The sequence below is a fragment of the Brassica napus genome, chromosome C3, assembly GCF_020379485.1.
Source record: "Brassica napus cultivar Da-Ae chromosome C3, Da-Ae, whole genome shotgun sequence".
Classification (NCBI taxonomy): Eukaryota; Viridiplantae; Streptophyta; class Magnoliopsida; order Brassicales; family Brassicaceae; genus Brassica; species Brassica napus.
Genome location: NC_063446.1, coordinates 27,343,247 through 27,354,692, shown reverse-complemented (window position 1 = coordinate 27,354,692; position 11,446 = coordinate 27,343,247). Strand labels below are relative to the sequence as shown.

At 43.0% G+C, this 11,446-nt stretch overlaps 2 protein-coding genes across 2 annotated transcripts; both read right to left on the bottom strand.

Annotated features, from left to right (window-relative positions):
• Positions 1 to 1,718: 1,718 nt before the first annotated feature.
• LOC125582993 lies at positions 1,719 to 5,302 on the bottom strand. Its single transcript, XM_048749509.1, has 5 exons — positions 5,264 to 5,302; positions 3,790 to 5,128; positions 2,792 to 3,694; positions 2,217 to 2,656; positions 1,719 to 2,168 (listed from the first exon to the last, which is right to left on the bottom strand). Exons 1-5 carry the CDS (start codon positions 5,300 to 5,302, stop codon positions 1,719 to 1,721), a joined length of 3,171 nt encoding a protein of 1,056 aa, XP_048605466.1.
• Positions 5,303 to 7,838: 2,536 nt separating this feature from the next.
• Positions 7,839 to 10,437, bottom strand: LOC106385165 (polyadenylate-binding protein-interacting protein 9-like). The gene is made up of 10 exons (XM_013825119.3): positions 9,789 to 10,437; positions 9,537 to 9,647; positions 9,405 to 9,449; positions 9,074 to 9,146; positions 8,857 to 8,969; positions 8,708 to 8,767; positions 8,595 to 8,642; positions 8,443 to 8,511; positions 8,194 to 8,255; positions 7,839 to 8,109 (listed from the first exon to the last, which is right to left on the bottom strand). Exons 1-10 carry the CDS (start codon positions 10,125 to 10,127, stop codon positions 8,049 to 8,051), a joined length of 981 nt encoding a protein of 326 aa, XP_013680573.2. The 5' UTR covers positions 10,128 to 10,437; the 3' UTR covers positions 7,839 to 8,048.
• Between the last annotated feature and the right edge of the window lie 1,009 nt (positions 10,438 to 11,446).

The window sequence follows — 11,446 nt, the reverse complement described above, 5'->3', positions numbered from 1 at the left end:
TGAGTTCCGTAAATCGAAGGGCCTGTCCAATAACCCGAGCATAAGACCGACTGATGGAGCTTTGTCTGGCTCAAAAACAGATCCGATCCTAGCTTTATTCGGGTACATGGTTCTACTCCATCCACTACTAATCAGACTTTCGATCTAAGAACTCCCATCCACCCACGGTAGGTCCTTACAGCTTTGTCCAGCTCTTTCTAGCATCATCAAACCCATTCAGTACGTTCCAATATACCAGCCAGTCAGTCCTCAGATCATCCTAACATCGATCTTCAGAACAGGGTCGCTACAAGTTCTCCCCCACTTGGCTCAGACTCGTCCTCGAGTCTTTCTTCATGAATCTTCCTTAAGTTTGTCAAACCACTTTGGAAACTCAGCTTTCATTCTCGCCTCTGGCTCCCAAGTCGTTTCTTCTTCTCCATCGCAGTCCCAAACAACTTGGATCATTTTGATATTCTTTCTGCCTTCAGGTTTGGTTTTTCTACCAATGATCCGGACTGGTCGTCCCTCCACAGTAAGGTTCTCTCTCAAGTCAGATGGTGGTTCAGGAACCACATTGTCTTGATTCCTTATGCATTTTCGCAGCAAGGATACATGGAACACGTTATTGAACTGAGCCATCGATAAGGGCAGTTCCAGTTTGTAGGCGACCTTTCCAATCCTTTCCAGGATCTTGTACGGCCCCATGTATCTTGGACTCAGCTTGGCATTCTTTGAGGATCGGTCCTTGCCTTTGTAGGTGACGGTTTTGAGATATACCATGTCTCCTACTTCGAACTCAAGGTCGTTTCTGCGTCCGTCTGCATAACTCTTCTGTCTGTCCTGAGACTCTTTCATCTTCAGTTTCAAGACTCGGATTCTTTTAGTTGTCTCTTCCACAAAATCTTGGCCAAATATGCTGCGCTCCCCCAATTGGGTCCAGCATAGCGGTGTCCTACACGGACGTCCGTACAATGCCTCGTAAGGTGACATTCCAATGCTTGCATGATAGCTGTTGTTGTATGAAAACTCTGCCAGATGCAAGTACTGATCGCATTTGTCTCCCCAATCCAGAACACAAGATCGCAGTAAGTCTTCTAGTGTTCGGATTGTCCTCTCTGATTTTCCATCCGTTTACGGATGATATGTTGTACTCATATGGACCTTGGTCCCCATCGACATCTGGATAGCTCTCCAGAAGGCCGAATAAAACTTGGAGGCTCGGTCTGACACTATGCTTACTGGAACTCCATGAAGTCTGACAATCTGTTCCACATATAACTTGGCTAGTACCGCTGCATTGTCTGTTTTGTTGATAGCCAAGAAGTGTGCGGACTTGGTCAATCTGTCCACTATCACCCAGATAGCGTCCTTGCAGTTCCTCATTGGCAAGCCAGTCACGAAGTCCATTGTGATCTTATCCCAAGGCCATTCTGGGCTGGGTAAACTCTGAAGTAGTCCACTCGAGACTTGATTTTCTGCCTTCACCATTTGGCATATTGGGCACCCACCTACCCATTTTGCAACATCACGCTTCATTCCAACCCAATGATAGTATCTCTTCAAGTCTCAGTACATCTCATTGGCTCATGGATGTATCGAAAACTTTGACTGATGCGCCTCCTTTAGGATCTCATCCCGCAATCCCTTGTCGTTAGGAACACACACTCGGCCATTAACCAGAATCGTCCCATTGTTTGAAGTCTGATACTATGTCTTCTCGTTCTTTGAAGCTTTGATCAGATCTTCATCCTTTTCCTGTGCAAGGCGAACTCGGACAACAAATCCGCTGCACCAAGACCCAACGGTTCCAATTCGTCAGTCAAGGCAGCTAATCGTAAGGTTCCAACCATATGAACCAGTTCCGCCATGTATTTCTCTGAAGCCAAAGCTACTCTCTTCCAGCTCAAGGCATCCGCGACCAGATTTGCCTTTCCCGGATGGTAGGCAATATCCAAGTCGTAATCCGTAACCAGTTCCATCCAACGCCTCTGTCGAAGGTTCAGCTCTGGTTGAGTAAAGATATACTTCAAGCTCTTTTGGTCCGTGAAGACTTGGACTTTAGCACCATAGAGATAAGACCGCCACATCTTCAGCGCAAACACGAGAGCCATTTCTAAGTCGTGTGTTGGATAGTTCCCTCCGTGTTTCCTTAGCTGTCTAGACTCATACGCGATCACTTTGCCTTGCTGCATAAGTACTCACCCAAGTCTAACTTTGGATGAATCTGTGTATACCACATATGGCTCGTTGTCCATAGGAAGAGCCAATACTGGAGTAGTCGTCAACATCACCTTGAGTTTGTTGAAACTCACATCACAGCCTTCTGTCCACACGAACTGAACATCTTTCCCGCTCAACTTTGTCAATGGTTGAGCCATGCTGGCAAATCCCTTAACAAACCGTCGGTAGTATCCATCCAGTCCGAGAAAGCTCCTGATCTCCGTTGCGTTCCTTGGTCTGGGCCAGTCCGCAATGGCCTTGATCTTCTCTTGGTCCACAGACACTCCCTTGTCCGAGACCACGTGACCCAAAAAACAACTTTCTCTTTGCCAAAAGCTGCATTTTCTGAGCTTGGCGAACAACTTATGTTCCCGAAGCTTATCCAAAACCTTTCTCAGATGGTCCTTGTGCTCTTCCTGATTCTTTGAGTAGATCAAGATGTCGTCTATGAAGACTATAAAGAATTCATCCAGTTAATCTCTGAAAAAGTCATTCATCATCCTCATAAAGGCTGCAGGGGCGTTGGTCAATCCGAAGGGCATGACCACAAACTCGTAGTGGCCATATCTCGATTTGAAGGCTGTCTTACGGATATCCTCTTCAGCAATCGGAATCTGCTGGTATCCCGAAGCTAAATCAATCTTGGAGAAATAAGTAGCACCTCGGAGTTGGTCCAATAACTCGTCTATCCTTGGGAGAGGGTACTTGTTCTTCCCTGTGACTCTGTTAATCCCCCTGTAGTTGATGCATAGCCGGAAGCTACCATCTTTCTTCTTCACGAACAGAACCGGTTCGCCCCAAGGTGAACTGCTTGGGCGCACAAACCCTTTCTCCATCAGTTCATCCAACTGTTTCTTAAGTTCTGCCATTTCAGCCGGAGCCATCCGGTACGAAGCTTTCGAGATTGGCTTTGTGCCCGGCTCAAGCTCAATCGTGAAAGGATCAAAACGGTCCGGTGGTAATCCTGTGAAGGATTCGAACACGTCATCATACTCCTTTACAATCGGAATCCCTTCCAACTCAGCATCTGGTCCGACTTCCACAGTTGTGATCGCAGCCAGATAAGCCTCACATCTTTTTTCCAGCATTCTTTCTGCTTGAAGTGCTGAAATGATCAGACTCCCATTGGTCGGTCTGACCCCTTGATAGACAAGCTTTCCATTGCCGATTTCAAACTGAACTCGGCCACGATGACAATCAAGATGTGCCTTGTATTTACTCAGCCAATCCATTCCAAGGATCACATCGTATGATTTCACTGGGCAAACGACCAAGTCGGCTGGCATGTTCACTCCTCCGATCATCACACAGACGTTTTGGATTTTCCCTGAAGTGTACATGATCTGACCACCTGCCGCCCGAACCAGTCTTACTTCTTCTTCTGGTTCTTTCTGAAATTCCCCAATTCCAATCATCTCGGATTGCACAAAGCAGTGAGATGCACCAGAATCAAACAGAACATGGGTTGCCACTCCGCTCATGACTAAGGTCCCTACATATTCAGCCGGAACACTAAGGACCTACTCTACAAGCAAGCAATTTCACACAGAAATTCTTAAGGCAAAGGTGAGAGATAGGATGACTCACCAGTGATCGGACGAGACGTGCTTGGGTCCATTGACTCATCACCGATTGTGTACACCCGCAGTATGATGGCTTGTCTCTCTGCAGCCGGCTTAGGCCCATCGCTCGGACGCTTCCCAGCAGATTGCGCGTCCTTCGGACACTGATTCTTGTAGTGCCCCGTTTCACCGCAGTTGTAGCACACACGTTCCCCAACACCCTTGTTCTGGCTCTTCGGCCTTAAGTCTTCCTCAGGACAATCACGCACCTTATGATCCATACTTCCGCAACGGTGACAAGCTCCCGAAGCAGCACGGCAGACACCAGAGTGCATCTTCCCGCAAGCCGAACACGCACTGCGACCTGTTGCATTCGGCTTGCTGGAAGAGCCAGCCTTCACCGGCTTTTGATTCTTTCCCGCATGCTTACCAGGATGGACATGTGCCACTGTGCCAAACACCTTGGCTTCCTCATTCATTCCAGCTTCCTGTTCTGCGCATTTTTCCACCAGTTCGACCACAATATCATAGTTGCGGATCTTACAACGAGTTCGGAGATCAACCCTGAGTCCGCACATAAATTTGCGGACCAAGAAAATTTCCGACTCAGCCTCACGCCCAGCATACTTCTTGAGGCTGTTGAATTCCACTTCATACTCCCTTACAGTCATAGATTCCTGTTCCAGTCTGAGGAAAGCTCCCTCGAGCTGGTCAAATGCTTCCGGCGGAAAATACTTCCCACGGAATTTGGTCTTAAAGTTGGCCCACGTGCAATGCTCAGCACCAATCCGAGCCGCTACACCTCGCCACCATATGTGCGCATCACCGTCCAAGTAGTGGACAGCAATGTCCTTCTTGTAAGCAAGAGGACAACGGATCGACTTAAAGTTCCGCCCTATCCTGTCAATCCATTGATCTGCTTCCTTTGGTTTGGAACCACCCGAAAAGAACTTTATTCCCAGTTTCTGCATGTGATCCATAACCTTGAGGTAAGACGGATTCCTAACAACGTGTGCCTCTTCTCCAACAGGCACCACGTTCTCCACTTCCTCCGCAACAGGTGGAGCCACTGGAGGTGCCGCCGCAGCAGGCAATCTTGCCAAGACTTGCGCCAACATATCCAAATCGGCTTCCAATCCAACCGGAGCAGCAGCAGCTCCAGCAGCAGCACCTGCCGTTGCAGCACCTGCCGCTGCAGCACCTGCCGCTGCAGCACCTGCCGCTGCAGCATTGTTCAAATTTGCTGTATTCTTAGCAGCATTCCGAGCCTCTTCCGTACCAGCTTCATTCCTGGCCACGTTGCTCGCAGACCCCTCAGCGGTCTCATTCACAGTCCTTCTTGTGTTACGATTACTTTTTGCCATCTGCAACAAGATCACAGACAAGTTAGTCAAAACTAACTTGGGATCAGGACTCGGAACACAGAATTTGCTGCGAGACGTCAGGCTTGGAAGGATGGTTTACCCCAATAACCCACTATACTTAAATTGTCCTAGAACCCGACATGCTCTGATACCACTTGAAGGGACCCGACCCATTTTTTCACACCATCAGTACGAGTCTGGTTCGACTTCGTCGATCAGACTTGGGCCGTTTTCCTATTTTTCTTTAGTTAGAATTATTTCCAGATTTTAGTTCGTTTTCAGACAATCAAGCAAGCATAATATGATTTGAATAGATTAACTGAGGTTCGAGTTAACAAGTGAGTCTGCTATAAGCTATTACAAGTTAAACACGTCCTACATTTACCCAAATCCTCCATCCTTCCTTCCTGCCTTAGTCCCGCGGTCATGCTATGTCTTTACCCTTACAGGTCTGGTCCTGATCTGCATCCAAAGCAAGGACGCATAAGCAACAATATGCTTAGTGATGCGGTCATCCCGTCTCACTCAGCCAAGTAAAGCAATCGAGTCAATCAGTCAAAAAACAGACATGCTTATCATCAGTCAGTTACTTAGCCGACCCAATCGTTCCAAGCCAGCGCGCCATCGGATTCAGTCAAGCCCTAGCAGGCCAATACGGCTCTAGGCGCATGATCTAATCCAGATGCGTCGATGGAAGGAACCGACTGTTCGGACCAAGCCAGAACTTAGCAGATAATTCGAATTAGACAAGCAGTCAGTACATAGAACGTTCCTATCAATCAGACCACAATTCAGTATGATAGGCCACAGTCACGCACTCACCTTTGTCTTAGACTCGGTATGTTCTGTTTGATTCGGTCTCTTCTGACACCTCTTGAGCGGTTTCCGTCGGATCTTTGAACGTTCAGACAGTCGGATTCACCCCACAAATGATCGTTCTTGACTCGGACTTGATCGATCCAGCCAAATATCGAAAGTTCTCTCTTAATCGGACTTTTGTCTCTCTGTGTTTTCTCTCTGGTTCTTTCTTCCAGTTTCCGTACAAGAATGGCGAAATAAGACAAATGAGACGATTAAAATGGGCAGTTGGGCGGTTTAGGCCCGAGAAACTGCCAAGTTAACTGTTCCCTCTTATTTTACACGCGGCTGTTAATCCGTAACCGCCACCCCGTACTCCAAAGCGTTCCAGCGCGAGTTTTTCCCATTTTCGGACTTTAACTGTTCCCGCCAGTTTTACTTAGACGAAACTCGAGCTAGAGCTGACTGATCCAGTCGACAACTCTAACCGCCTTGTCCAACTCAGACTGATACTACTCTAACCGACAACTCTAACCGCTGTCTAGCCGACCAGCTCAACCGTCATGTCCGAATCCGACAACACTTGTCCGGATCCGACCATTGCTGTCCGAAAATGCCGCTTTGCCTGGATTTTCATCGAACTGGCCGAACACTCCTGAGTTCCATAAATCGAACGACATGTCCAATAACCCGAGCGTAAGACCGACTGATGGAGCTTTGTCTGGCTCAAAAACAGATCCGATCCTAGCTTTATTCGGGTACATGGTTCTGCTCCATCCACTACTAATCAGACTTTCGATCCAAGAACTCCCATGCACCCACGGTAGGTCCTTACAGCTTTGGCCAGCTCTTTCTAGAATCATCAAACCCATTCAGTACGTTCCAACAGACCATCCGGTCAGTCCTCAGATCATCCTAACATCGATCTTCGGAACAGGGTCGCTACACCCATCTCGTTCCAGCGATCGGTCCGTTAATTTTTCTAAAGGCTCGAAATCATTGTTTACTGACCCTGCAATCACCACCCGACCTTTTCTCATGCTTTGGCATCACTCACTCGCACGCTATCGCGAATTACTTCCCGATAGGTCACCCATCCTTCCACTACTCCAGGTCAAGCACGCTTAACTCTGGAGTTCTTTCAGGATGTGCTCCGGAAAAGGTAAGTCAATTTTGATGACATAGGTAGCCAAATCAATTCTCTTAAACCTTTTCACATATCACAACTCGGGATGTTACAGAAACATTATTTAGTCAATCAGTTGTATCTCTCAATATTGAGTTTCTCGATGAGACGATGTGGCTGTAACTTGTTAAAGACGTCAGCTTCGTTTTGTGTCCTGTAAGGATTTGTATTGCTCTCTGAACTACTAGATCCAGTTCTCCGGACAAAGTTTATCTCCTTTCAATGTTTCTTGATGTTTAAGTTTGCTCCTGCAGCCTCAGCAATATACACATGTAGATTTAAAGGACTAAACCTGTAGTTGTAATATTGTTTCAATATACAAAAGCTCTAGAGACGATGGAGATCAATGGCTGTGATAAGCTAAGGACGAAGACCTTCTTCTTTCCTTGTCTTGCCTATGAATAAGCTCTTGCACATTATTAACCGATAATTTTTCCGAAGCAGAACCAGAGTTCTTCATTAGCATTCCACAAGTGGAAATAGACGGCGAGATCTTCTTTTGAGGAAAGATTAGAGACATTTCTTGATGAACACGACACTGTAAATCACACGCTTTTTACTCAGAGATCTCCAACATGCATGTAACAGCTTTTTCTTCTATTCTATCTCAAAATAATTCTTTTTTTTTTTCCGAACTGTTGATCTAACTTAGCTTGTTAAGAAAGGAGAGCCGAAAATGCAAATAACTTTCAAAAGCAAAACCTCAGAAGACACCTTAGAGAAAGATGATGAAACAGATGGAAGTATCTCAATTAATTAGAAAAGACAGAGCCTAATAAGAACTCCAAATTCAGAAAGCAGAATGATAGTGTTTCCACTTTCCAGCTACAAAATGTAACTGGAGATAAGCTGTTCTAAAACCTCAAAAGATAACGAAAATGGGAAAAATGTTTGAAATCATCTCTCTTCTGGAAAGCCAGCTATTCAGATCTCTTCCTAGTTTGTGGATGGTGGTCGAGTGATTCGTGGCCTTACTGGTGTCTTTGATGGGCTTACCCTGAGAAAGAAAATAAAACAAAATCAAGTATTGATCCTCAGGTGATATATTCAGAAAAAGACACTGCAACAATGAAGTTTTTACCTTATCGGTTGGGATCCAACGACCATTCCGCTGCAATTGAGCGCCCTTAGTGCACTATCTGCCTGTTCATTCAAAAAATAAAAATAAATTAAAGTTTCAAAGTTTGCAGTAAAAAGAAGTTCAAGAAACTTCTAGTCATCAATAGAAAAGAGCCAAAAAGAAAGTGAAAATAGGGAAGAGACCAGCAAAGTATTAAGCCACATCCATAAAGAAACTTTCTCTCATTTAGTAAAAAGCTAAGGAGCTCACCAGAGCAAATTCAACAAAAGCTATGCGAGTTGAATGCAGTTGATCACCAAGAAGCCTCAGGCGAGTTACCTGCGTATATTAGAGAACAACTTAAGCATCACTATCCTTAAAAATAGAGGGAAAGATCAAGCAGGTCTAGGTTCTGTTCTGACCTCACCACATGCCGTCTCAAACAAGTTTCTCACATCAGCTTGAGTAACCTGTAGTTGTAGAAAATAAAGTCTTAAACCAGGAGAACATACAATATAAACTATTCAGCATTTACCTTCTTGTCTATATTTGTGCAATAGATTGTCCTTGAACACATCTCCCTTTCATCTTCCGACTGAATCAACACCATCATAGTAAAGTTTACTCTAAACTTACACCAAATTTTAATAATGGAACTACTTCTAAGGAACATTTGAGCTTTACCCTGGGAAGAAATGTGGGGTTCACTGGAAGGATAGCAGTTTTGGAGGGCAAGACCCTCACCGGGTAGTACCCGAGCATCGTTCCACCAAGGCTTAAAGCCTCCCGTGCGCCTTCTGCATGGCCCAAATTTACCATGTAAACTTCCTAGTATGCGTCATAAGAGTGACATGAATTTTTTTTTGTTAAAACATTTCAAAAAATCCAGCAGCCAACTTACGGTCATCAGCAAACTCGACAAACGCAAATCGAAGAACTGAATGTGGATCCCCACAAATTCGACAGTCAACAACCTTCACAAAAGAGGAACTCACTGTTATTTCAAAAACTATATAATACCACCAAAGAATGTAAGAAACATTTACATAGAACATAAAAAGCTATTTACAGAAAAAAAAAAAATTAGCACATAATAACACACAGAATCTCGCTTTCAGTATATTATAGGCTTTGAAAGCTAAATCTAGCTTTTTATAGACTCGTAAACTTGTCAAAAGCCCATGAAGAGAAAAAGATATAGCAAGGATTTAAAGCTCAATGGATCATCTTACTTGTCCACAGTTACTAAACAAGCCAGCAAGACCCTCCTCAGTCACCTAAATCACAAAGCAGATTATTAACGTTACACTACTGCATATTAAATTAATTATTTTTAGAACCTTAATAGACTGTAACAAACATACAGTTTGGTCAATGTCAGAAACGTATACTGTTCTCCTCATACTATCCTCTCTCTCTGCCTTAGAAATACGTCCAGTTAACCTCCTCCTCCCTTGGCTATAACTGTTTCTTCTCTGTAATCACAAAAAAAAAAAGCAAAACACAATCAAAATTTACAGCTTTACAACAACAATAAATTGCATTGGAAATCACTGCATCAATCCAAATTATCTGATCATTAAAAAAAAAATAGAAAGATCATTTCAGGATTATACCTTCTGGTTATTGTCACCTTTCTTTCCATTAAGATCAACTTCTTCAGCAGATTGTTTTTTTGTGGCGGCCACATCATCAGCAGACAGAAGTTGATTGTCTTTTCCTGTCTGATTGTTCTTCTTGGGATTGTAATAAGAAGGGAAAAACTCCTTAGCCAATGGATTTAGTTTCTTGAACATAGCCACAAGCTTTTGCATATCCAAATCGGATTCAGTTTTGGGTTTCGAGGTCGTGATCGAAGAGTTAATCTCAATTCCGCTATCAGTGCCCTTTTCACCATCCTTGTTGATACTAACATCATTGACAACGTCAGTGGGCATCTCAGTGGTTGCAGCCATTGGATCAGACTACCTGAAAACTTATTAGTCCCCAAAGACAAGGAGGAATAATCTTTCTATTAAACTTCGAATAGAGGTGATGAACAAAATTCTAATAATCCTAAAATGTCACACTCTTGAAATCCATTTTAAGAAATTGAGGGAGGGCAAACACGTGAGTGTGCTTGATATATTATATAAAAAGTGAGTGAGTCGAAATGTAATAATCAGCTCATTGAGGGTAAAAAAGAGTTTGCGATTACAAAAAAAAAAATTCTATGTTGTGTGGTTATGAGATGAAGTCAAAGAAAGGAATGAATTGCTTCCGTTTTAGCCGCTCTCTCTCTTTTGGCCTTTTCTATTTTCATAAGAGTGATCAAAACTCTTAATTATTTTTTTCTTGTGAGTATGGCATATTTAATTATCTTTTGGCCTTTACCTTCTTCTTATTTGCAAGAAGGCCTTTAAGTTTATAATTGTCTAAATTTCGATGTAATAATTAAAGTAAAATTGTTATGTTCATCGTATAAAAGAATCATAGAAAGTGACAAATTCGCCACACTTTTATTTTTATTCCATTTTCTGATTCTATTCTTCTTCTTTTCTTTTTATAGTTACATCGTGTTGTTTTATATTTTTAAAAGATTTTGTGTGTCGTAGACTCGTTAAATACTTAATAAGTCCGTTGCCTGCTGCTAATGCTGCATAAATCTTTGAGTTTGTTAAGATTTTTATCTATTTTTCTTTTCTTGTTTATGTTGAAGTTTCGTTTTTCTAGCTCTTTTCCGGTATTTTAAATAATGATCTATCTATTTTATTCTGAAATCTCGGCGCTTTTTGATTGTTGAAGAAAAATCGAACCAAATATCTGATTATTATTTTTTTTATTTTTTTTATTTTTTTTTGATTATTCAACAACAGAATACACCGTCTTCGTGGTGACTTTATAAATGTATTTGTGATTTTCAGCTTTAATGATTCTTCAAGTAATTATTTTTGGTTTGTTACATTCTCATTTGAATGATACATCAGTATAACACCATTGCGTGGTTTACAAGAGCCTTCTTTGTTATGTGATTGGAATGAAAGAAGTTTCAAAGATGTCACCAGAAGTCTTAGAAACTTGACACTTGCCTAATCCAGAACGTTTGTCCATGCATAATGGTGTCTGTGCTGTGATGCTTTCATGACTTCAGGATATATCACATAATCACCTAAGTGTTTACATGACAAAAAAAGTGGTAAAATCTTTCTTTAAAATTGGCAAATCCTATCGAGGAACATGCGAATGGTGTGTGGGTTCGATTCCGCCATCAAATAACCAATATACATGGACTACC